This window comes from Pristiophorus japonicus, chromosome 3 (genome assembly GCF_044704955.1).
Source record: "Pristiophorus japonicus isolate sPriJap1 chromosome 3, sPriJap1.hap1, whole genome shotgun sequence".
Classification (NCBI taxonomy): domain Eukaryota; kingdom Metazoa; phylum Chordata; class Chondrichthyes; family Pristiophoridae; genus Pristiophorus; species Pristiophorus japonicus.
Genome location: NC_091979.1, coordinates 130,055,873 through 130,082,906, shown reverse-complemented (window position 1 = coordinate 130,082,906; position 27,034 = coordinate 130,055,873). Strand labels below are relative to the sequence as shown.

At 44.6% G+C, this 27,034-nt stretch overlaps 1 protein-coding gene across 1 annotated transcript; it reads right to left on the bottom strand.

Moving 5' to 3' along the window:
- On the bottom strand, positions 1-27,034 carry dusp19a (dual specificity phosphatase 19a). Its single transcript, XM_070875826.1, has 4 exons — positions 26,519-27,034; positions 25,075-25,121; positions 14,986-15,138; positions 1-894 (listed from the first exon to the last, which is right to left on the bottom strand). Exons 1-4 carry the CDS (start codon positions 26,739-26,741, stop codon positions 706-708), a joined length of 612 nt encoding a protein of 203 aa, XP_070731927.1. The 5' UTR covers positions 26,742-27,034; the 3' UTR covers positions 1-705.

Below are 27,034 nucleotides of genomic sequence, written 5' to 3'. Positions count from 1 at the left end.
TTTTAAGGCAGGATCCCATTGTACATGGTGATTTTAATGGCAGGAGATGCAATCTGAAAATATATTCGTGCAACAGACCTTATGCACAGCATTTAGGTTTCTTAACCATTTCTACAATTCATTTCATAAAGTTTCTTAAATATTGACAGAATATTTGATACATTATGATTTTCTTTCAGTGTAATTTTCTTTGCAACATTTCCATATTCAGAATATGTAATGTCACAAATATTTTATCATTAAGTATTACACACCAGGTAAATACTGTCTTACAACTAGAAATAGTTTTTTTTAAGTTATTGCGATCCAAAATTATCAAATACAAACCACTACATGCACAAAAAAGGCTGTACAACATGTTTGATCCCTATTAGTAAACATATCTACAGGCTTGTGCCTAGGACATTAAGTTTACAAAACTGCACAACTTCCTTTTACTTAGCAAAACATTCACTTAATTAGATGTTTATAGATTGCAAATGAGCAGCATCCAAACTACCATTAGCATTCCATTAATTCAAATGCTGTTGCTAATATTCACTTATGTATATATATTAATAATGAAAATATTACCAATAATGAATAAAAACTGTAAAATCAACAGGTTGAAATGTGTAATCACAGTCTCGACATTGCTTTCCTGCTGAGGGTAAGCAGCATTCATAAAGTTATCAGTTCTTTTTCTTCAGGGCCATTTTTCTTTATTCATTTCTTTGGCTGGTAGTTCTTCAGTTGCTCCATAAAGCCAGGGTTAGGATTGGTAGCCTGCCTTGCATTCTTCACCACTGAGAAAGCATCCTTAAAGCTGAGTCCATGTACCCACATGAGATAACCGATGACTATAGATGCAGAACGTGACACTCCAGCATTGCAGTGAACCAGCACCACCCCATTCTTGAAGAGAAAAAATGAAAAACAAGACAAGCAAATCATTTTTAAGATAGAAGTGTTTAAAAAATAAATCGATTCATTCTTAATTTTACACGGACAATAGCAAATTTTTACATAAAATAAATACAGCAGTATATGATCAGTTTTCAAGCAACACCACTGATATCCAGCATCTTCAAAATAAATGTTTCTAAATTATGTATATGATTTTAAAAGATGCACAGAACATTTCATTTCAGTGCAAAACTCAACTAAAAGGTAACAATAATTACAGGTCCTTATTTCTGCGCATCATAAAATATATAGGAGCCGATTTTCAAAAGGCCTCCACCCGCCCAAGTGCCGCCCAAAGTGCCACCAATGGCTGCCGAGGTACCAGACGGTACTTTGGACGGGATATTCATGAAAAAGGTCCCTCAAAGGTCGGCGGGCAGCAAATGGAAGACGTTTGCCGCCAATCTGGGCAGCAGCGGGCGGGAGGTCTCATTCTCGGCAGCAAAGGCTCTTGCCACCCAAGTGCCGCCGAGGATGGAGTCGGGCCCACGGAGGGTCTAAGGCCTGAAAATAAAAATCACAAATAAAAAATACAAACACTATCCAAAGACATTCAGGGGACCCCATGCTGTTGAATTTTTTTTTAATGTTCACTTACCTGTTTTTCAGGTTCTTCAGACACCGTCCACCGTCGGGGACAGACCAACCTCCAACCAGCGGTCCACCCCCGTTCTGCGGCTGAGTCCCACTGACTCCCACCCACAGGAATCTGGGAGCTCAGCAGGCGGGAGCTCAGTTTCGTCACTCGGCCATCCGCTGACATCAGTGGGCGGTTCCCGGTGGCTCTACCCTCTCGCCCGCTCCAGGCCACCTCCAAAGTGGCAGTGGGTGGATGTGCAGGAGGAATGTTGGCGGTAGCGGGCGGTGGGCTGCTGAAAATCGGCTCCATAGAAGCGATGATATTCCCCAGTATGTAATTAAATTAAATATTAACACTGCCCAAATTTTATGATTTAATCATAGAATACATCTGATAACTGCATCACTCCCCACTAAAAAAAGGCGCTTGCTAATGGCTTTGGGTCAGGATTTTGAGCCTTTGGATTTATTTTTTGATGTTTTAGCCTATGATTTCAATGCACTCCTATCTTTTCCCTTGAGTAGATACAATTTAATAACCATTGCTGCAGTTTGTTTTCTGGTTTAATGTATAAAATGTTTGTACCACGAGCACCATTGCACCAACATTTCTGAGAATTAAAAGGCAACAAAGTAAACAAAAATAAATCTAAATTAGTCATTTCAAATAAGCAACGAGGAAGCAAGGGTACTGAACAACGGATTTGAACACTGCCTTCATTTCAATCAACTGAATTTGAATCCGGCCTAGAATGAGGAATTTTGGGGGTGGGGGTGGGAGGGAGGTTGGGCTGAGGGACTCGCCTCTGCTACCTATTTCCAAAATGAGATTTGTTTGGCCAGACCCAACGAGGTTCATAATGGGTGGAGCTACCCAGAACAAAATTATCCATAATTAGGCACTAAATTGACAGTCAGCCGCAGAGAAATTACAGGATGGCTGGTATTGGAAATAAATGAAAATTGTACAGAGGCAGTAGGTGGGTGTGGCTTGGTGATTGGGGTAAAAGTGCACTGTTGGAGCAGGAAACAGTAGACTGTTGCCTCAATTTGCCACATTACATCTGCCTAAACTGGGAAAGCATTCTGTTCTCCTGCACTGCATCTCTTACCTTGAGAAGCATAAATATTTGGGAGCGATTCCTCAGAACTGGAAAGTTGTTAACGTAACTCTTAAAAACAATTTACAGACCAACATTGAAAAGCTTTTATGTAAACATCTAAAAATGTAAAACACAGGTCTGTCATGACACTGTTTCAAATTTGTAATTATTTTACATAACACCATGAGAAATAGGAGCAGGAGTAGGTCACCTGGCCCCTCGAGCCTGCTTCGCCATTTAATAAGATCATGACTGATCTGATCATGGACTCAGCTCCACTTCCCTGCCCGCTCCCCATAGCCCTTTATTCCCTTATTGCTCAAAAATCTGTCTATCTCCGCCTTAAATATATTCAATGACCCAGCCTCCACAGCTCTCTGGGGCAGATAATTCCATAGATTTACAATCCTCAGAGAAGACATTTCTCCTCATCTCAGTTTTAAATGGGCGGCCCCTTATTCTGAGACTATGCCCCCTAGTTTTAGTTTCCCCTATGAGTGGAAATATCCTCTCTGCATCCACCTTGTCGAGCCCCCTCATTATCTTTTATGTTTCGATAAGATCACCTCTCATTCTTCTGAACTCCAATGAGTATAGACCCAACCTATTCATCCTATCTTCATAAGTCAATCCCATCACCTCCAGAATAAACCTAGTGAACCTTCTCTGAATAGCCTCCAATTCAAGTATATCCTTCCTTAAACACGGAGACCAAAACTATACGCAGTACTCTAGGTGTGGTCTCACCCATACCCCGTACAGTTGTAGCAGGACTTCTCTCTTTTTATACTCTATCTCCCTTGCAATAAAGGTCAACATTCCAATTGCCTTCCTGATTTGAGCGATTAGGGAATAAAGGGTTATGGGGAGCGGGCAGGATAGTGGAACTGATCAGATCAGTCATGATCTTATTAAATGGCGAAGCAGGCTTGAGGGGCCAGGTGACCTACTCCTATTCCTATTTCTTATGTTATGTAAAATAATTATAAATTTGAAACAATGTCATGACAGGCCTGTGTTTTACATTTTTAGATGGGTTTGTTCCGTTCTAAATGTTTACAGAAAAACTTTTCAATGTTGGTTGGCAGAACTGGTTGGCAGATAGGAAGCAGAGAGTCGGGATAAATGGATCCTTTTCAGAATGGTAGGCAGTGACTAGTGGAGTGCCGCAGGGCTCAGTGCTTGGACCCCAGCTCTTTACAATATACATCAATGATTTGGATGAAGGAATTGAGGGTAATATCCCCAAGTTTGCAGATGACACTAAACTGGGGTGGCAGTGTGAGCTGTGAGGAGGACGCTAAGAAGCTGCAGGGTGTCCTGGACAGGTTAGGTGAGTGGGCAAATGCACGGCAGATGCAGTATAATGTGGATAAATGTGAGGTTATCCATTTTGGGGGCAAAAACACGAAGGCAGAATATTATCTGAATGGCGGCAGATTAGGAAAAGGGGAGGTGCAACGAGACCTTGGTATCATGGTTCATCAGTCATTGAAAGTTGGCATGCAGGTACAGCAGGTGGCGAAGAAGGCAAATGGTATGTTGGCTTTCATAGCTAGGGGATTTGAGTATAGGAGCAGGGAGATCTTACTGCAGTTGTACAGGGCCTTGGTGAGGCCTCACTTGGAATATTGTGTTCAATTTTGGTCTCCTAATCTGAGGAAGGACGTCCTTGCTATTGAGGGAGTGCAGCAAAGGTTCACCAGACTGATTCCAGCGATGGCTGGACTGACATATGAGGAGAGACTGGATCAACTGGGCCTTTATTCACTGGAGTTTAGAAGGATGAGAGGGGATCTCATAGAAACGTATAAGATTCTGACGGGACTGGACAGGCTAGATGCAGGAAGAATGTTCCCGATGTTGGGGAAGTCCAGAACCAGGGGACATAGTCTTAGGATAAGGGATAGGCCATTTAGGACTGAGATGAGGAGAAACTTTTTCACTCAGAGAGTTGTTAACCTGCGGAATTCCCTGCCACAGAGAGTTGTTGATGCTAGTTCATTGGATATATTTAAGAGGGAGTTAGATATGGCCCTTATGGCTAAAGAGATCAAGGGGTATGGAGAGAAAGCAGGAAAGGGGTACTGAGGGAATGATCAGCCATGATCTTATTGAATGGCGGTGCAGGCTCGAAGGGTCGAATGGCCTACTCCTGCACCGATTTTCGATGTTTCGATTACTTGCTGTACCTGCATACTAACTTTTTGTGTTTCATGCACAAGGATCCCCAGGTCATAGAAACATAGAAAGTAGGTGCAGGAGTAGGCCATTCGGCCCTTCGAGTCTGCCCACCATTCAATATGATCATGGCTGATCATTCAACATCAGTACCCCTTTCCTGCTCTCTATACCTCTTGATCCCTTTAGCCGTAAGGGCCACATCTAACTCCCTTTTGAATATATCTAATGAACTGGCCTCAACAACTTTCTGTGGTAGACAATTGCACAGGTTCACAATTCACTGGAAGAATTTTCTCCTCATCTCGGTCCTAAATGGCCTATCCCTTATCCTAAGACTATGTCTCCTGGTTCTGGACTTCCCCAACATTGGGAACATTCTTCCTGCATCTAACCTGTCCAATCCCATCAGAATTTTATATGTTTCTATGAGATCCCCTCTCATTCTTCTAAATTCCAGTGAATATGAGCCTAGTCGATCTAGTCTTTCTTCATATGTCAGTCCTGCCATCCTGGGAATCAGTCTGGTGAACCTTCGCTGCACTCCCTCAATAGCAAGAATGTCCTTCCTCAGATTAGATCAAAAGTGCACACAATACTCAAGGTGTGGTCTCACCAAGGCCCTGTACAAGTGCAGTAAGACCTCCCTGCTCCTATACTCAAATCCCCTCGCTATGAAGGCCCGCATGCCATTTGCCTTCTTTACTGCTTGCTGTACCTGCATGCCTACCTTCAATGACTGATGTACCATGACACCCAGGTCTCATTGCACCTCTCCTTTTACTAATCTGTTACCATTCAGATAATAGTCTGTCTCTCTGTTTTTACCACCAAAGTGGATAACCTCACATTTATCCACATTATACGTCATCTGCCATGCATTTGCCCATTCACCTAACGTGTCCAAGTTAGCCTGCAGCCTCCTAGCATCCTCCTCGCAGCTCGCACTGCCACCCAGCTTAATGTCATCTGCAAACTTGGAGATATTACATTCAAATTTGTTCATCTAAATCATTTATGTATATTGTAAATAGCTGGGGTCCCAGCACTGAACCTTGCAGTACCCCACTAGACACTGCCTGCCATTCTGAAAAGGACCCGTTTATTCCCACTCTTTGCTTCCTGTCTGCCAACCGCTTCTCTATCCAAGTCAATACATTACCCCCAATACAATGTGCCTTAAATTTGCACGCTAATTTCTCGTGTGGGACCTTGTCAAAAGCCTTTTGAAAGTCCAAATATACCACATCCACTGGTTCTCCCTTATCCACTCTTCTAGTTACATCCTCAAAAAATTCTAGAAGATTTGTCAAGCATGATTTCCCTTTCATAAATCCATGCTGACTTGCACTGATCCTGTCATTGCTTTCCAAATGCGCTGCTATCACATCTTTAATAATTGATTCCAACATTTTCCCCACTACCGATGTCAGGCTAACCGGTCTATAATTCCCTGTTTTCTCTCTCCCTCCTTTTTTAAAAAGTGGCGTTACATTAGCTACCCTCCAATCCATAGGAACTGAACCAGAGTCTATAGAATGTTGGAAAATGACTACCAATGCATCCACTATTTCTAGGGCCACTTCCTTAAATACTCTGGGATGCAGACTATCAGGCCCTGGGGATTTACCGGCCTTCAGTCCCTTCAATTTCCCTAATACCATTTCCTGACTAATAAGGATTTCCCTCAGTTCCCCCTTCTCGCTGGACTCTCGGTCCTCTAGTATTTTCGGGAGGTTATTCATGTCTTCCTTATTGAAGACAGAGCCAAAGTATTTGTTCAATTGGTCTGCCATTTCCTTGTTCCCCATTATGAATTCCTCTGATTCTAACTGCAAGGGATCTACAATAGTTTTCACTAATCTTTTTCTCTTCACAAAGCTATAGAAGCTTTTGCAGTTAGTTTTTATGTTCCCTGCAAGCTTATTCTCATACTCCATTTTCCCCCTCCTAATTAAACCTTTTGTCCTCCTCTGCTGAATTCTAAATTTCTCCCAGTCCTCAGGTTTACATAGAAACATAGAAAATAGGTGCAGGAGTAGGCCATTCGGCCCTTCGAGTCTGCACCACCATTCAATAAGATCATGGCTGATCATCAACTTCAGTACCCCATTCCTGCTTTCTCTCCATATCCCTTGATGCCTTTAGCCATAAGGGCCATATCTAACTCCCTCTTGAATCTATCCAATGAACTGGATCAACAACTCTCTGCAGTAGGGAATTCCACAGGTTTGCTGCTTTTTCTGGCCAATTTATATGCATCTTCCTTGGATTTAACACTTTCCCTAATTTCCCTTATTAGCCACGGTTGAGCCACTTTCCCTTTTTTATTCTTACGCCACACAGGGATGTACAATTGTTATAATTCATCCATGTGATATTTAAATGTCTGCCATTGCATATCCACCGTCAACCCTTTTAAGTATCATCCTCCAGTCTATCCTAGCCAATTCACGTCTCATACTGTTGAAGTTTCCTTTCTTTAAGTTCAGGACCCTAATCTCTGAATTAACTGTGTCACTCTCCATCTAATGAAGAATTCTACCATATTATGGTCACTCTTCCCCAAGGGTCCCCGCACGACCAGATTGCTAATTAATCCTCTCTTGTTACACAAGACCCAGTCTAGGATGGTCTGTTCTCTAGTTGGTTCCTCGAAATATTGATCTAGAAAACCATCCCTTATACACTCCAGGAAATCCCCCTCCATAATATTGCTACCAGTTTGGTTAGCCCAATCAACATGCAGATTAAAGTCACCATGATAACTGCTGTACCCTTATTGCGCGCATCCCTAATTTCCTGTTTGATGCCATCCCGAACCTCCCTACTACTATTTGGTGGTCTGTACACAACTCTCATGAATGTTTTCTGCCCTTTGGTGTTTCGCAGCTCTACCCATATAGATTCCACATCATCCACGCTAATGTCCTTCCTTACTATTGCGTTAAGCTCCTCTTTAACCAATAACGCTACCTTACCTCCTTTTCCTTCCTGTCTGTCCTTCCTGAATATTGAATACCCCTGGATGTTAAGTTCCCAGCCTTGATTACCTTGGAGCTATGTCTCCATAATACCAATTACATCATATCCGTTAACAGCTATCTGCGCAGTCAATTCATCCACCTTATTACGAATGATCTTCGCATTGAGACTCAGAGCCTTCAGGCTTGTTTTTTTAACACTCTTTGTCCTTTTAGAATTATGTTGTAATATGGCCCTTTTTGATTTTTGCCCTTGATTTCTCTGTCCTCCACTCTTGTTTTTCTCCTTCCTACCTTTTGCTTCTGCCCCCTTTTTACTTCCCTCTGCTCCCCTGCATAGATTCCCATCCCCCTGCAAACGGAACAGCTCCCTCTTACCCCACTACTGATGCCAGTGTCCCACGAACCAAAACCTATTTCTCCCACACCAGTCTTTGAGCCACATGTTTAATTCTCTGATCTTATTTACCCTATGGCTTTTATGGCTATGTAGCACCCAAGTCCACCATCTCCCCGCTCCAGCCCTATTGGTGCTGCTACAATGCATCCATCTCCAGATTGTGGTCTATTACCATCACATGGCTTCCCTGATCTCCATCAACCTCTTACTGCCTATTCTCAGCTGCTTCCTACCAATCATCACCCTTTAGCATTGATCTCCCCCTGCCTGTTTTTATCCACTCCCAGCAGGTTTTCGGCCACTCACCATCCCACAGCCTTCTTCCTGTTGCCCAGCAATGTTTAGGGCCTCTCCTTGCTCATTCTACACCTCTCACTGTCTGTAGCCTCATTTTTTTAATTCATTCTTGGGTTGTGGGTGTTGCTGGCAAGGCCAGCATTTATTGCCCATCACTGCCATGGAAGCCTTGGTGAGTTGATGCGGTGTATCTTGTAGATGGTACAAACTACAGCCACGGTGTGAAGGTTTAAGGTGATGAATGGGGTGCCAATCAAAAGGGTTGCTTTGTCCCAGATGGTGTTGAGCTTCTTGAGTGTTGTTGGAGCTGCACTCATCCAGGCAAGTGGAGAGTATTTCATCACACTCCTGACTTGTGCCTTGTAGATGGTGGATAGGCTTTGGGGAGTCAGGAGATGAGACACTTGCTGCAAAGTACCCAGCCTCAGACCTGTTCTTGCCACAGTATTTATGTGGTTGATCCAGTTAAGTTTCTGGTCAATGGTGACCTTCAGGATGTTGATAGTGGGGGATTCGGTGATGGTAATGCCATTGAATATCAAGGGGCGGTATTTAGATTGCTTGTTGGAGATGGTCATTGCCTGCTACTTGTGTGGCGTGAATGTTACTTGCCACTTATCAGCCCAAGCTTGAATGTCGTCCAGGTCTTGTTGCATGCGGGCATGGACTGCTTCTTTATCTGAGGAGTTGCAAATGACACTGAACACTGCAGTCATCAGCGAACATCCCCACTTCTGACCTTATGATGGAGGGAAGGTCATTGATGAAGCAGATGGTTGGGCCTAAGAAACTGCAGTGAGGAACTCCTGCAGCAATGTCCTGGGGCTGTGATGATTGACCTCCAATCACCACAACCATCTTCCTTTTTGCTAGGTAGGACTCCAGACAGTAAGATTTTTTCCCCAATTCCCATTGACCCAGTTTTACTAGGGCTCCTTGATTCCCAATTTTGACACAAGCACCAGATGTTCGTGAGGACTTTACAGGTTTGACTGGGCTGGGTGTGCCATTGTCGTGCCTGTAGCCGGCACCAAGGTCTATGCTGGGTGCTCCGTCCAGCTTTATTCATATTATTGTTTTTCATAGCGGTTTTTTACAACTGTGTGGCTTGCTAAGCCATTTCAGAGGGAGTTTAAGAGTTAACCACACTGCTGTGGGCCTGGAATCACATATAGGCCAGACCAGGTAAGGATGGTAGATTTCCTTCTCTAACGGACATTAGCGAACCAGATGGGTTTTTACAACAATACGATAGTTTCATGGGGCCCAAACTTGGTCGACTCTAAGGCTCGTCCATTTCTCGGCGGTCCCCGGGCGGCCATACCTTTTTTCCGTCCGCTGCCGTCGGCGCCAGTCAGGAGTGAGCTTTGCCGTGGTTGTGTCGGCGGCAGCGGGAGTTGGCAGCCAGGAGTGGGTGTCAGCGGACAGCAGCTGCAGTGGGCGGTATGTGCAGGCCTATCGACTTGGAAGACTTTGGAGGCCGTGCACCGCGCATGGGGTTTTTTGTTTGTAATTTAATTTGCCAGCTGACGTCATTGTTGAGGCGAATCGGGCTGATGGGACATCTGCGCATGCACTTAAATGCTGATCACTCCTTTGCACTTGCCAGTTGGAGAAGGGAGAGTGTTGGAAATAGAGAGCAACAAAGTATTCAGCAGTCATCCATATAGGCAATTGAAATGAGTGGACTAAAAGCTTCAAGGACCACTGTTAAAACCAGGCCCAGAGCTCCCTGGTTTAACGATGAAGAACTGGAGAAGCTTGTATCAGGTGGAGCGCAGGTATAAAGACCTCACCCAGGTTAGTCGTGGAAAGCCTCCACCACCCCAATACAGACACATCTGGAGTGAGATTGGTGAGGCCATGTCCTCAATGGGCAACATTGCACGGGATGGAGACCAGTGTAGGAAACGTTGGAACGATGTGTTGGCATCAGCAAGAGTGAGTTACCATTTATTGGAGCCCTCTCGTACAACTCCAAAAGGCTGTGTGCCAGAAGTGTCTGTGTATGTGAGTGTGTATGTGGGGCATGAGCAAAAGGGGTCAAGGCTGCAACGTTTCTTTCCGCAGAAGAAAAAGACATCCACGACAGCAAGCCTAAGAGCCATGGGAGGGGGCCCAGCAGAGGTCATAAAGTTGAGCAGCCTGGAGGAGCGTGCCTTGACATTGGTGGGTGAGCAGCGCCGTGCAACCACAAAGGTTGATGCAGATCCCGATGTAGAGCATGGTACGATTAAACTAATCTCCAGTGTGCGTGACGCTTACATCATGAAAGGTCATGCAATATTAAGTCAAAAGCATTTTCACGCACACTTTGTCGGCCATTCTTGGTATGCCCAAGTAGCAATGGAAAGCCTTGATGGCACAATGTGAGATTGGACAGCTCATATGTCATCCTGACCAATCCCACCCTCCAGCTATAGAATGAAATGTTGTCCTCCACTTGCAGATGGTGAGTTGGTCAGCAACGAGCAATGCACACCATCCACCTCTGGCACACAAAGGAGAAGTATTATCCCAAGTTCTCCATCCCCCTACGTTATCACTAGCCCGAGACAGCGGCTCATTCATCCAACTCCTCCCCCCGCCCAAGATCACCCATGTCCACTGCACCCACCTTGCCACCCAGAGTCAGGAAGACCAGGAAGGAGAGGAGGGAGAAGGGCCTGTGATAGAGCCAAATGAACTTGAGGAGCTGCAAGAGGAAGACACTAGCGTCCTGATATATGTGCCACCTGTCCAGAGAGCCTCGGCGTTGGGGTCCGAATTCATGGGGTTTGAACCAGACGGACCAGGAACAAGTGCTAGCAGGCGCAGAAGCCGTCGCATTAAACCAACCATGGCGCATTCACCCACACAGACCCAACAATCACCTGAGGATGAAAGATGGCCATTAATGAGATAGTCCAGCTATCGAGGATGAATGCCAAGCTAGGTCGCAATCTGCTGCAGACCATGGCTGGGATAGCTACCAGCATTGCGACCTTTGCTCAACACCATACTGACAGTATGGAGTGGCTCATTAGTGCGGTGGAGCGCAACACCCAGTCTGTCGAGGCAATGAGGCAAGCGATGGCTTCTGGCCAGGTCGTGCAAGCCCCTGAGCCCACACCCTCATGGCACACAGATCCCGAGGAGCTGGGCATGCCGGCTCGATCAATCACGCCCCCTACCTTTTCGGCAAGACAGACGTCTGCAGAGATCCTGCTGCCCTCCTGCACAACCTGATCAAACAGAGGCAGTGAGGGGCAGGGATGTGGCGTGGTGTTGGAGGCTGAGCGAAGAAGAGGATGATGGGCCTCACATCGGGGGAGGGGGGGGGCGGAAGAGAGGTGGTGGTGCCGGGTAGAAGGGTGGGTGTTGGTGGTGGAGATGCTCGTTAAAGGTATGATGTTCTTTCACTTTTGGAATGTTGCACTTTTTACTAAATTCACATTGTTCACCCACTCTTGGTCAGTGTCTCATTTTTGCATAATGTGTGGTGCCTTCTGGTGTTCCACTGTATGCGATATATCTTACCCTCCACCTCTGATTCTACTGTATAATGGGTCCTTCCATCGGACTATCTCGCCACGACAAGTAAGGGTCACCAATGCAAGAAGGCTTCCATTCAACGAGAGTCAGTTGAACTACTTGCAGGGCACACATTAAGGCTTGCACTTCTCCCAACTTTTTCTCATGCCAAACATCGCGTATTGAGACCCCTGAGATGAGTTATGCATCAGTGAAATTGCAATCCATTGTATGTATTTTTCCATCTTCCACACCTCATGTCATGCTGTTCTCACTATCACATGCCGAGACCTGCCAGAGCTTTACATCTTCTAACTCTCGCACATTTTCTCTGACATAAGATCATTTCATATGCGCAGTCACAATCTCACTAAAAATCTTCCGCCCGAAATGGTTTCAAGACTCTTGCAGGGCATCTCCATTAAGGCTTTATCATCTTTCAACACTCATTGCCCCTTCCTCCATCACACCTTCCCTTCAACGGTCTGATCTGGTTACATATCTCAACTCTTTATGTGCGGCTTGAGGCCCATCACATTACTATTTCTGTGCCACTGTTAATGCTGCTGCATGTGCTCAATACCCGGCATGTGAAGCACTGCAGCGCACTGAGCGATTCTCCCTGCCGCCCAAATCACAGCCAGCTCAGACCAGCTTTTTGCCAGCGGTCCTTCTCGTGGGCAGCAGAGCAATCTTAGTCCATGGTGCCTGAGGTAAATCCCAGATTTCCAGCCTCCGGCATCGGTGGGTGGCAGCAAGTAGCGCCGGAGAAATCTCTGCGCGGCATCGGCGAGCGGAAGTTTGGCGGCTGTGGGCGGAACTTCAACCAAGTTCGGCCCCATGGTCATCATTACTGACACTATCTTTTTATTCCAGATTTATTTAATTTAGCTGAATTTAAATTCCCCAGCTGCCGTAGAGGGATTTGAACTCTCTGGATCATTAGTCCAGGCTTCTGGATGACTAATCCAGTAACATAACTACTATGCTACCATTCCAATTCTCTGCCATTTGACAGCATCTGGGGCTCCAAACAGCATTCGGGGCTCCAAACAGCATTCTCTACCCAACCCTGTCAATTTATGGACTTCTTCTCACATCTCTGCCTCCATGGGACACTCTCTGGTCTATTCTCCACTACTCACCAACTTGGAGACTGTTGCCAACTGCTGCATTGTCCCCTCCACCTCCTCTCTCAGCTGTTTTACAGCCTGCAGGCTAATCAGTGCTGCCAACAGATTGGTAGTTCTAGCATTAAAAGTTTCCCAACTTGTTTTGTGAAAATTTCAAGTCAGGCTTGGGAAGGAGCAAAGGAGGGCAGATTGCGAAAGAGACATTTTGGAAGTGAGGAGGAGTGGAATGTAAGGACATGGATGTTGTGGGGCAGGATGTTGTAAGGAAACTAAGTGTATTAGGGCACCAAAGGGAAATGTTAAGGGGACAAAGGAGCAGAGAGGGAAGAAAAGGGATGGAAAAAAGGGAATATTAGGGGTTAGAAATTATTGGAGGCAACAGAAATGTTAGGAGTGGTCAGGGGAAAAGGATCACAGAAAGCTTCAATGGGAAGGGGGAAAGTGATAAGTAGCAGAATTGGAGAAGGCAGAGAAATGACTGCAAGGGAAGGCAACACAAATGAAACATAGGGAGGGAGAATACAGGTGCATTCAGACGATAGAGGAACCATCGGGTTAGGGGACACTTGAGAAAGGAAGGAATATGGCGCTGGGGAAACAGATGTAGTGCAAGGTGGTTACAGCTCTTCATGTTATTTTCTAGTACCATCCCATGACTTGACAAAATCTCTTTTTTTACCTGTGACTCAGAATCTACTACACCCCTGTCCGCATCCACTTTCAAATCCACAACCGAAAAGCCAACCTGCAAATTTTGCCATTCCATCCCGTATCTACCTCCCATCATCTGTAGCTCAATACTCACCCAGCCACACACCAATGCAAAGCAAACCTATAGTTTTATCAAATCCTGCTCCACTCTACTCGTTACCCACTGGCCTGTACCCTTGCAACATCCCTCCCCTGAATGGTGCCCACTTGAAAATGCTCCCTTCATCCATCGTAACTTGCGTCCCTACCAGCACACTAGACCTGTTAATAAAAAATATTACCTATGGCCCTCCACTGCTCCCTTCCCTGTCACACCACCGAACACCTCACACCCGCAAAAAGAGGCAAGCAGAACATCACACTGAGCGAAAGAAAGAGGAAGAGAAAACCAGAGGGAAGCAAAACAGAGAGAGACTGGGAAGCAGTGCAGCTGATCGACACACACAGAACACAAACATGACACATACAGATAACTGAGTGAGCAATGCCACAGGAGATCCACTAGTTTGAATGAAAAATAAAATGTTATATTTAAACCAGCCCTGATCAGTTTATTACTGCAGAGTTTATATTTACTACAAATGGGTATTTGCTTCCGATTAAAATTAAGTACAATTATCATATTATGGGTAAATTCTAGGCATCTGCAGGAACTCGATTTTGAAATTGCTTCATTTTATTGATTTTTTTCTTTTTTATCTCAAGTGCATTCTCTCTGCAAAACGACCATCATACTTAATTCCTGATGAAGGTTTTAAAACTGCCCCAGTACTTTTGAATCTGAATGTTTCATATTGCCAGTCATGATATCTAAAGCCTGATAAGGACACTATAAAAGAGCAATGGCTATTAGTGGAATAGTCTTTCACACGAGTCTTCAGCAATGAATAATAAAAAACAGTTGTTCACCAGTGTGTGTGTGGAGTCAATTTCTTCCTGTATACATTGCTTTGTCAAAGGTAAACTAAGTCAACATAGTTCAGTGGAAAAAAGAATAAATTATTCATTGCACACACATCAACAATTTAAAATATTTGTATATTTTATTAATGTCAGTCATTTTCTTTCATCTGAAATGTTCTTTAAATGTGTTCTCATTAAAAGGAATTAATATTGTCTATAGTACCTATATTTCTCACCTGTGCCTTTGCTTGGTCAATAAATTGGAAGCATTCGTGGAAGTATGACGTGATAGCAGTTTCAGGGAGGTCCAGTATGGAAATGCTTTTATAAATGAACTCACATGGAAAGGCATTTTCTACTCCATAGCCTACATTCAAGATGTGAGAAATCTTGAGAGAAAAACAGTTAGAATTAATTGGTACAAAGCTGTCTGTTTCACATTTAAATTCCCTCTATAATAAGCTGTCTGGACCATTGGCTGATCATTAGCACATGCACATTGAGTCACACAGACTGACTCAGCCTCTGGCTTTCCCTTCCTCAGTAAGGGAAAGTGTCTCTGAACCACTTCCAGATAATTTGATCAGGTACTTGTAGTGTAGGAAATCATGAACGAGAACATGTCCACGGGTACTAACACCAATTTGCATTTGTAAATCACTGTTGAGATAGAAAAGCATCCCAAAGTTCTTCAGTAGGCACTGAATCTTTGTGGAAGGGTTAGAAGAGATGGGCAAAAGCTTAATGGAAGAGATATGTTTTGAGAGTGCTTTTAAAGGTAGTGGGGTCAAGGCAGCTCTAAGTTCCGCGACTAAAGGTGGAGCAGAGGGAGGGAGGAAGGATGCACAGCAGACCAGATTCATGGAACTGAAGAATGCAAAGGTCCGGGACTGGATGGCAGGAAAGACATATGAGGAGAGAATGGACTGGGCCTGTATTCATTGGAGTTTAGGAGGATGAGAGGGAATCTCATAGAAACATATAAAATTCTGACGGGACTGGACAGGTGAGATGCGGGAAGAATGTTCCCGATCTTAGGGAAGTCCAGAATCAGGGGACACAGTCTAAGGATAAGGGGTAAGCCTTTAAAACTGAGATGAGGAGAAACTTCTTCACTCAGAGAGTTGTTAACCCGTGGAATTCCCTACCACAGAGAGTTGTAGATGCCAGTTCATTGGATATATTCAAGAGGGAGTTACATATGGCCCTTACGGCTAAAGGGATCAAGGGGTAATGGAGAGAAAGCAGGAAAGGGGTACTGAGGTGAATGATCAGCCATGATCTTATTGAATGGTGGTGCAGGCTCGAAGGGTCGAATGGCCAACTCCTGTACCTATTTTCTATGTTTCTATGGTAGGACAAGGCAAGGGAGGGAAATGTAGATAAGGGCAAAATTTTTTAATTCAGTCCATTGGAGACGATCAGCCAAAGAAGATCAGCGTGACTGGAAGTGATGGGGAGCAAGGATTAGTGTGGTATTGGATGTGAGCAGCAGAGTTTTGAATAATTTGTTAATGAAGAGTGGAGATTAGGAGGCCAGCAGAAAGAGTGCTAGAGAAGTTGAGTCTAGAGGTAACAAAGACATCGATAAATGTTTAGGCAACAGTGGAGATAGGTAGGGGCGGAGGCAAGCAATGTGGCAGAGTTGGAAGTGGTGGTCCTGTTGATGATTAGGATACAGTGTTTGAAGCTTAGCTGTGGGTCAAAGAGACCGCCATGGTTGGATGTAGTTAGATTCAGCTGGAACAAGCAGCCAAGGTTGGAGTTGATCTTATGATGCGGTTATTGGTGGAGGCTGAAAACAATTGCTTTATTTTCCCAATATTCAAGTTTGGAAAATTCAGGCTTATGCATCACTTAATGTCAGATAGGCAGTCTGGCAGCGCAGAGATGGTCACGGGGTCTAGGGAAGTTGTGGAAACATAGAGCCAGATGTCATCAGCACACATGTGGAAGGGTCAAGGATGTCTCGGAGTGGGTGCAGGACATTCTGAAAAGGAACAGCCAGTTGTCATGGTGCATATTGGTACCAACGATATAGGTAAAAAAAGGGATGAGGTCCTACAAGACGAATTTAAGGAGCTAAGAGCTAAATTAAAACGTAGGACCTCAAAAGTAGTAATCACAGGATTGCTACCAGTGCCACGTGCGAGTCAGAGTAGGAATCGCAGGATAGCTCAGATGAATACATGGCTTGAGCAGTGGTGCAGCAGGGAGGGATTCAAATCCTGGGGAATTGGAACCGGTTCTGGGGGAGGTGGGACCAGTACAAACCGGACAGTCTGCACCTGGGCAGGACCGGAACCAATGTCCTCGGGGGAGTGTTTGCTAGTGCTGTTGGGGAGGAGTTAAACTAATATGGCAGGGGGATGGGAACCAATGCAGGGAGACAGAGGGAAACAAAAAGGAGACAAAAGTAAAAGACAGAAAGGAGATGAGTAAAAGTGGAGGGCAGAGAAACCCAAGGCAAAAAACAAAAAGTGTCACTGAATATAAAGGGGCTGCAGGAGGGATCAAAACTAAAAATCATGGTTTAAAAACTAGTATTAAAACACACTACCTAAACGCACGCAGCATTCAAAATAAAGTAAATGAGTTGACGGCACAAATCATTACAAATGGGTATGATTTGGTGGCCATTACAGAAACGTGGTTGCAGGGTGGCCAAGACTGGGAATTAAACATACAGGGGTATCTGACGATTCGGAAAGATAGACAAGAAGGGAAAGGAGGTGAGGTAGCTCTGTTAATAAAGGATGATATCAGGGCAGTTGTGAGAGACGATATTGGCTCTAATGAACAAAATGTTGAATCATTGTGGGTGGAGATTAGAGATAGTAAGGGGAAAAAGTCACTGGTGGGTGTAGTTTATAGGCCCCCAAATAATAACTTCACAGTGGGGCGGGCAATAATCAAGGGAATAATGGAGGCATGTGAAAAAGGAATGGGAGTAATCATGGGGGATTTGAACCTACATATCGATTGGTCAAATCAAATCGCACGGGGTAGCCTTGAAGAGGAATTCATAGAATACTTATGGGATTGTTTCTCAGAACAGTATGTTACAGAACCTACAAGGGAGCAAGCTATCTTAGATCTGGTCCTGTGTAATGAGACAGGAATAATAAATGATCTCCGAGTAAAAGATCCTCTCGGAATGAGTGATCACAGTATGGTTGAATTTGTTATACAGATTGAGGGTGAGGAAGTAGTGTCTCAAACGAGCGTACTATGCTTAAACAAAGGGGACTAGAGTGGGATGAGGGCAGAGTTGGCTGAAGTAGACCGGAAACACAGACTAAACGGTGGCACAATTGAGGAACAGTGGAGGACTTTTAAGGAGCTCTTTCATAGTGCTCAACAAAAATATATTCCAGTGAAAAAGAAGGGCGGTAAGAGAAGGGATAACCAGCCGTGGATAACCAAGGAAACAAAGGAGAGTATCAAATTAAAAACCAATGCGTATAAGGTGGCCAAGGTTAGTGGGAAAATAGAAGATTGGGAAAATTTTAAACGACAGCAAAGAATGACTAAGAAAGCAATAAAGAAAGGAAAGATAGATTACGAAGGTAAACTTGCGCAAAACATAAAAACGGATAGTAAAAGCTTTTACAGATATATAAAACGGAAAAGAGTGACTAAAGTAAATATTGGTCCCTTAGAAGATGAGAAGGGGGATTTAATAATGGGAAATGTGGAAATGGCTGAGACCTTAAACAATTATTTTGCTTCAGTCTTCACAGTGGAAGACACAAAAACCATGCCAGAAATTGCTGGTCACAGGAATGTGGGAAGGGAGGACCTTGAGACAATCACTATCCCTAGGGGGGTAGTGCTGGACAGGCAAATGGGACTCAAGGTAGACAAGTCCCCTGGTCCTGATGAAATGCATCCCAGGGTATTAAAAGAGATGGCGGAAGTTATAGCAGATGCATTCGTTATAATCTACCAAAATTCTCTGGAATCTGGGGAGGTACCAGCGGATTGGAAAGCAGCTATTGTAACGCCTCTGTTTAAAAAAGGGGGCAGACAAAAGGCAGGTAACTATAGGGCGGTTAGTTTAACATCTGTAGTGGGGAAAATGCTTGAAACTAACATTAAGGAAGAAATAGCGGGACATCTAGATAGGAATAGTGCAATCAAGCAGACGCAGCATGGATTCATGAAGGGGAAATCAAGTTTAACTAATTTACTGGAATTCTTTGAGGATATAACAAGCATGGTGGATAGAGGTGTACCGATGGATGTGGTGTATTTAGATTTTCAAAAGGCATTCGATAAGGTGCCACACAAAAGGTTACTGCAGAAGATAAAGGTACGCGGAGTCAGAGGAAATGTATTAGCATGGATAGAGAATTGGCTGGCTAACAGAAAGCAGAGAGTCGGGATAAATAGGTCCGTTTTGGGTTGGAAATCGGTGGTTAGTGGTGTGCCACAGAGATCGGTGCTGGGACCACAATTGTTTACAATATACATAGATGACCTGGAAGAGGGGAGAGAGTGTAGTGTAACAAAATTTGCAGATGACACAAAGATTAGTGGGAAAGCGGGTTGTGTAGAGGACACAGAGAGGCTACAAAGAGATTTAGATAGGTTAAGCGATTGGGCTAAGGTTTGACAGATGGAATACAATGTCGGAAAGTGTGAGGTCATCCACCTTGGAATAAAAAACAGTAAAAGGAAATATTATTTGAATGGGGAGAAATTACAACATGCTGCGGTGCAGAGGGACCCGGGGGTCCTTGTGCATGAATCCTAAAAGATTAGTTTGCAGGTGCAGCAGGTAATCAGGAAGACGAATGGAATGTTGGCCTTCATTGCGAGAGGGATGGAGTACAAAAGCAGGGAGGTCCTGCTGCAACTGTATAGGGTATTGGTGAGGCCACACCTGGAGTACTGCGTGCAGTTTTGGTCACATAACTTAAGGAAGGATGTACTAGCTTTGGAGGGGGTACAGAGACGATTCACTAGGCTGATTCCGGAGATGAGAGGCTCACCTTATGATGATAGATTGAGTAGACTGGGTCTTTACTCGTTGGAGTTCAGAAGGATGAGGGGTGATCTAATAGAAACATTTAAAATAATGAAAGGGATAGACAAGATAGAGGCAGAGAGGTTGTTTCCACTGGTCGGGGAGACTAGAACTAGGGGGCACAGCCTCAAAATACGGGGGAGCCAATTTAAAACCGAGTTGAGAAGGAATTTCTTCTCCCAGAGGGTTGTGAATCTGTGGAATTCTCTGCCCAAGGAAGCAGTTGAGGCTAGCTCATTGAATGTATTCAAGTCACAGATAGATAGATTTTTAACCGATAAGGGAATTAAGGGTTACGGGGAGCAGGCGGGTAAGTGGAGCTGAGTCCACGGCCAGATCAGCCATGATCTTGTTGAATGGCGGAGCAGGCTCGAGGGGCTAGATGGCCTACTCCTGTTCCTAATGCTTATGTCCTTATGTCCTTATTATGATTCCGCGCTCCTGGATAATGTCACCAAGGGACAGCATGTAGACAAAGAGAGGGGCCAAATATGGCTCCTTGGGGAATTTCCCTAGACACTGACTCCATCCCTCTCCCCAAATCCTGTCTGAGGCTGAACCAGACTGTTTGCAACCTTAGTGTCATATTTGAGCCTGAAATGAGCTTACGACCACATATCCACAGCATAACTAAGACAGCCTATTTCCACCTCCGTAACTTCGCCTGTCTCCACCCTTGCCTCAGCTCATCCACTGCTGAAGCCCTCATCCATGCCTTTGTTACCTCTAGACTTGAGTATTCCAACGCACTCCTGGTTGGACTCCCACAATCTACCCTACGTAAACTAGAGGTGATCCAAAACTCGGCTGCCCGTGTCCTAACTCGCACCAAGTCCCGTTCACCCATCACCCCTGTGCTCGTTAACCTCCATTGGCTTCCGGTTAAGCAATGCCTCGATTTCAAAATTCTCATCCTTATTTTCAAATCCCTCCGTGGCCTCACCCCTCCCTATCCCTGTAATCTCCTCCAGCCCCACAACAGAAGGGACTGAGTGTAACGTAGCCAAGTTTGCTGAGGATAAAAGGTGGGAGGAAAAGCAATGTGTGAGGAGGACAAAAAAAATCTGCAAAAAGACATAGATAGGCTAAGTGAGTGGGCAAAAATTTGGCAGATGGAGTATAATGTTGGAAAGTGTGAGGTCATGCACTTTGGCAGAAAAAAAATCAAAGAGCAAGTTATTATTTAAATGTAGAAAGATTGCAAAGTGCTGCAGTACAGCGGGACATGGGGGTACTTGTACATGAAACACAAAAGGATAGTATGCAGGTACAGCAAGTGATCAGGAAGGCCAGTGGAATCTTGGCCTTTATTGCAAAGGGGATGGAGTATAAAATCAGAGAAGTCAGGGTATTGGTGAGGCCACACCTGGAATGCTGCGTGTAGTTTTGGTTTCCATATTTACGAAAGGATATACTTGCTTTGGAGGCAGTTCAGAGAAGGTTCACTAGGTTGATTCCGGAGATGAGGGGGTTGACTTATGAGGAAAGGTTGAGTAGGTTGGGCCTCTACTCATTAGAATTCTGAAAAATGAGAGGTGATCTTATCAAAACGTATAAGATTATGAGGGGGCTTGACAAGGTGGATACAGAGATGATGTTTCCACTAGAACTAGAGGGCACGATCTTAGACTAAGGGGCCGCCCATTTAAAAGAGATGAGGAGAAATTTCTTCTCTCAGAGGGTTGTAAATCTGTGGAATTCGCTGCCTCAGAGAGCTGTGGAAGCTGGGACATTGAATAAATTTAAGACAGATATAGACAGTTTCTTAAATGATAAGGGGATAAAAGGTTATGGGGAGCAGAAAATAGAGCTGAGTCCATGATCAGATCAGCTATGATCTTATTGAATGGCAGAGCAGGCTCAAGAGGCCGTATGGCCTACTCCTAATCCTATTTCTTATGTTATGTTCTAACTCCCCGAGATATCTGCACCCCTCCAATTCTGTCCTCCTGAGCATCCCTGATTATAATCACTCAACCATTGGAAGCCCCAAACTCTGGAACTCCCAGCCTAAACCTCTCTGCCTCTCTAACTCTCTTTCCTCCTTCAAGACACTCCTTGAAACATACCTCTTCTGCCAAGCTTTTGATCACCTGAGCTAATTTCTACTTATGTGACTCGGTGTCAAATTTTTAATCGCATCTTCATCATCATAGGCAGTCCCTCAAAATCGAGGAAGACTTGCTTTCACTCCAAAAGTGAGTTCTCAGGTGACTGAACAGTCTAATACGAGAATTACAGTCTCTGTCACAGGTAAGACAGATAGTCGTTGCAGGAAAGGGTGGGTGGGGACCCTGGTTTGCTGCATACTCCTTCCGCTGCCTGCGCTTGTTTTCTGCATGCTCTCGGCGACGAGACTCGAGGTGCTCAGCGCCCTCCTGGATGTTCTTCCTCCACTTAGGGCGGTCTTTGGCCAAGGACTCCCAGGCGTCGGTGGGGATGTTGCACTTTATCAAGGTGGCTTTGAGGGTGTCCTTGAAACATTTCCTCTGCCCACCTGGGGCTCGCTTGCCGTGTAGGAATTCCGAGTAGAGCGCTTGCTTTGGGAGTCTTATGTCGGGCATGCGAACAATGTGGTCCGCCCAACTGAACTGGTCGAGTGTGGTCAGTGCTTCGATGCTGGGGATGTTGGCCTGATCGAGAACACTAATGGTGCGTCTGTCCTCCCAGGGGATTTGCAGAATCTTGTGGCGACATCGTTAGTGGTATTTCTCCAGCGATTTGAGTTGTCTACTGTATATAGTCCACGTCTCTGAGCCATACAGGAGGGCGGATATCACTACAGCCCTGTAGACCAAAAGCTTGGTGCCAGATTTGAGGGCCTGATCTTCAAACACTCTCTTCCTCAGGCGACCAAAGGCTGAGTTGGCGCACTGGAGGCGATGTTGAATCTCATTGTCAATGTCTGCCCTTGCTGATAATAGGCTCCTGAGGTATGAAAGTGGTCTACGTTGTCCAGGGCTGCGCCATGGATCTTGATGATTGGGGGAGGAGCAGTACTGTGTGGTGGGATCAGGTTGGTGGAGGACCTTTGTCTTACAGATGTTTAGCGTAAGGCCCATCCTTTTGTACATCTCGGTGAAGATGTTGACGATGACTCTGAATGTGCGCAGACGCAAGCGTCGTCCGTGTACTGTAGTTCGACGACAGAGGATGGGATGGTCTTGGATCTGGCCTGGAGGCGACAAAGGTTGAACAGGTTCCCACTGGTTCTATAGTTTAGTTCCACTCCAGCAGGGAGCTTGTTGAGTGTGAGGTGGAGCATTGCAGCGAGGAAGATCGAGAAGAGGGTTGGCACAATGACGCAGCCCTGCTTGACCCTGGTCCGGACGTGGATTGGGTCTGTGGTGGATCCGTTGGTCAGGATCACGTATTACTCCTGTGACGCACCTATGTTAAAGGCGCTATATAGATTGTTGTTGTTGTTGAATTTAGAGGTGACTGTGTGAAAGCAGAAAGAGAAGCCATTGCGGGAGATGCCATGGCTGCAGAGGGAAAGGTAGATGTAGAACCACACAAGAGCAGTCCCTGAGGTGTACCATAGAGGAGAGGCAGTGAAGGACAAAGAGGAATAAAGCGCCATGGTCACAAAGGATAACCATTGGCAGCTTTGACCAGGGCAGACGCAGTGATGTGGGCAAGGGGGAAACCAGATTAAAGGGTTTCCAAGCTGTAGCAGAGGTCAACATGTAGCTGGGAGGTGATGGCATATTTACCGCCTTGGACAAGAAAAATAAGTTAGTGATTGGACAGTATTTAGAGGGGATGGGCAAGTTAAGTGTGCCTTTTGTCAAGAGGGATTTGATAATGACGTTTTGGGACAGTGTCTGAAGAGAGAGAACACAGGGGCCAGGAAAGGGTAGTTGAGTGGTCAGGAGTTGGTGGAAAAGGTATGAGTACACAAGATGGATATCATAGAAGAAATTAGCTTGAGGAGGGTTGGAGAAAGATGAGAGAAAAGACAGGGGTTTGTGTTAGGATGAGTGGAGTTAGGAGGTGATCAGCCTAGGCCGGGGGGAGGTGGGGGGGCGGCGGTGGGCGTAGGTTAGTTCCCAAAGCAACTGGTCTCAGCCTTTCAAAGAATCATATGCTCCTCACAGTGGGTGTTGGAAGTCAGGGTGGAAGGGGTGAGGGAAGGAGATTGGAGGAGGCAGATTTTTCGTCGAGTAAAGGAGTTGTGGGTTTTTGCTCTCCAGTATGATTCTGCTGTAATACAAGGATTTAACCATGGAAAGGAAGTGAGATAGTGCGCAACATGGTCCAACCAAATTTGATGCTGGATGACAAGACCAGTTATGCACATGATGTACTCAAGTATATGCCCCACTGGTGACAGAGACTGTAATTCCCATATTGGACTGTACAGTCACCTGAGAAATCACTTTTAGAGTGGAAGTAAGTGTTCTTCAATTTTGAGGGACTGCTTATGATGATGAGCCCTTAGACTTAAGGGTGGGAGCTACAAGTAAGAAATGGAAGTGGGAGCTGCTAAGCAACAGGATGGGAGGAAACATCATAGGCAGAAATGTGAGAACTGTTTAACAGGTCAATTTTCATGACAAGTTGAAGGCCAGAGGAAGGGAAGTTGTTAAGTCATCTGGGACAGTTTTATTTCCTAGGGGCTAAGGCTGGAGATGGTCTGGGAGGTGTAGATAGTAAGGAGGATAAGGATGTAGTCACAGATAGTCACTATCCAGCAGAGGTAACTGTACAGAAGTCAGGAGAGGGAGCCCTGGATATTTTTCATCTCCTTAGCCAACGAGTGCTGAAACTCATTCTAGTGTCTGAACTGCCACCCCAGCTAAAATCACCTTAGTCTGCACTGACCAATGATTGAACCTAGACCTACTGGTCTGCGTGACAATACTACCCCGGGCAGTGCCTTTACTCTCTAGGCCATCATGGGAGCTCATTATCCAGTCAACATAGTATTTGCACTTTTTGATTGGAGGGTACAAGCATTTAATTCACCCCCCACCACCCCAACCCACTGCCCCCAAGCCATCCAGCAACTGCAGCTAAAGCAGTGGACAAGCCACCTGCTCCCAGCATCACTGGTGCTGCACTGATTTGGCTGCTTGAAGGTGTAGAGGTATATAGTTCAGAGACACTCAGTAGTGATTTCACCTCCAGTTTTACATCTGTAACAAGCCCTGCTTCCCCACAGCAATGTAGCTTAGTGCCCTGAGGTAACTATATGCACAAGCCCACAACATCTATTCTGTGGTAGCACTCTACTGCTGGCAAAGATGTTTTTACTGAAACACTCAACATCTAATGTAATTCTTTTTACCTTATAATTTTTTAATTTCTCATAATCATGGGCCACATCTTGTGATGCTAGAAGAAAAATAAATACAAACAAAATGATCAGTGACTCTATTAATTTTGGAGAATCATGGACAGGGCAGGAGATGCAAATACCCATGCAGGAGCAAACTTAGGATGAAGTCATTCAGGCAAACATTAGCCCATGCAGTTTTCTTAAACATTTTAGAAATCAGTTGATCTAAACAGTAACTTGATCCTAAATTGCAGCTTTTCTACCATGTAATTGTATGCACTGAAGTGCTGGATAGAATATCTATCAACAAACCAAGTCGGTATGCATGAGCTGGAAATAGAAAATGATGAATGTATCACAAGTGGCATAAATACTAGTTCAGAGTGTGCTGAATTTACATGTGATCCAAGAATTGTTGGTTTACTCGTAATTTATTTCGTCTTCAACAAATTAAGATATCACATTATCACAAGTCACCAAGAATCAGTCCTTCTTTAATGGCATCTTTCAATAAATATACCTTAGATTAATAACAGGAGAATCATTGCAAGTTCTGACACCATCAAAAGGACTTAACCTGCAGAATCTTTCAAACCTTGTGTAAATTATTTCTCACGTTGCAATACTGTAAAACCAGTTATTTCATTTACGCAAGCATGTTATTTTATAAGAGATCATCAGATAAATTCTGACAATAATAATCTCTGATATTATATTACATTTACTTGTGAAATAAATTGCACGGACTGATGAAAAGTGCAGTCTCATTTAAATATACGACCCCACAGGAGAACTAAGATGCGGTCGTACTACCTACGAATTCTTAGAATACGGGAGAATACTGGAAAAGGGGAACTAAAGTCCTTACATAAAGAGACTGTAGGAATTAAAAAGATGCAAAACACTCTATTGAAGCAGTTTTTGCCCCATCAATCAGATATGGAAACAATCACAGGAAAACACCTCACTGTCAAATGGCATATTGGAAAATAAACTAGTTTGGGACGCCATCCCCGAACTGGTTCATTCTGGACCTGTACAGGTACATAAACCGCTGTGTGTGCATCTGCCCTGTCACTCTGGTTATTGCCTTCTCCGACTGTAGCCAGGGAAATCTTTGACTTTTTGCAATATTTTAATTCAGAAATAAATCCTTTCTAGTGAACTGAGCCACAATTAGTACGTTTCATTCCGGTTAGCACGGCGAGAAGTCTTACTACAAATCTTTTAGTTTATAGAATGGAAGGGTATCGCACCGTATTATAAGATAATTTGGCGTTGTTGCAATCGTATTTTAACTGAATAATAACTTATTTTAAAATATAAAACTTAAGACGTTTATTACCCCCCCCCCCCCTTCAGCAACCATAATAAATGTAGCAATCCTACAGTCTGCAACAATGGAGCAATAATAGATCAACAGAAGCTTCAGAAAATGTTACGTTTAGCTCACCGAGCATAAGCCACGGCCTGACAACTCCAACTTTCAGATCAAGACTGGTGTCCTCGACATATCCACAAGCTCCATCCGTTTGATGGGCGTCTTCTACTAACTGCACTCGAGCATCTCTCAGTGTTTCGATCAGTCTTTTCCCAGTTATGGTTGTCACTCGGGTGCTCTGTTTCTTGAGCGAAGACTTTGAGAAAGCCTTGATTTCGTCGGCAAGTGAATGCATCACATTTGAATTAGAGGACCAAGTCAATACAACGGTGGGAAAATAAAAGCAGTCAACTGTATAGTATTGTCATCCACGAATGTACTGAAATGCAAAATGTCAACCATATGAGTTTAATATACTGAAAAAAAATAACACTGCAACCTACTCTAGTCTACTGAATTCAGAGATTCGAACACCATCTACTTGCACTTAGTATGTTAATACCAAAGCTACTCTCATCTACCTATTCGATTGGCTGCCTTTTACTTTGCAAGATGCTTATTCGAGAATCGGAAATGCAACCGCCAACA

Bases quoted from the DNA above. Each gene is read 5' to 3' on its own strand.
- dusp19a (XM_070875826.1), bottom strand. From the start codon at position 26,741: ATGCATTCACTTGCCGACGAAATCAAGGCTTTCTCAAAGTCTTCGCTC. The intron at 15,139-25,074 runs GTAAAAAGAATT...TTTTCTCTCAAG, and splicing joins AGAAATTAAAAAATTATAAG to ATTTCTCACATCTTGAATGT. The intron at 895-14,985 runs GTGAGAAATATA...TTTCTCTTCAAG, and splicing joins TTGACCAAGCAAAGGCACAG to AATGGGGTGGTGCTGGTTCA.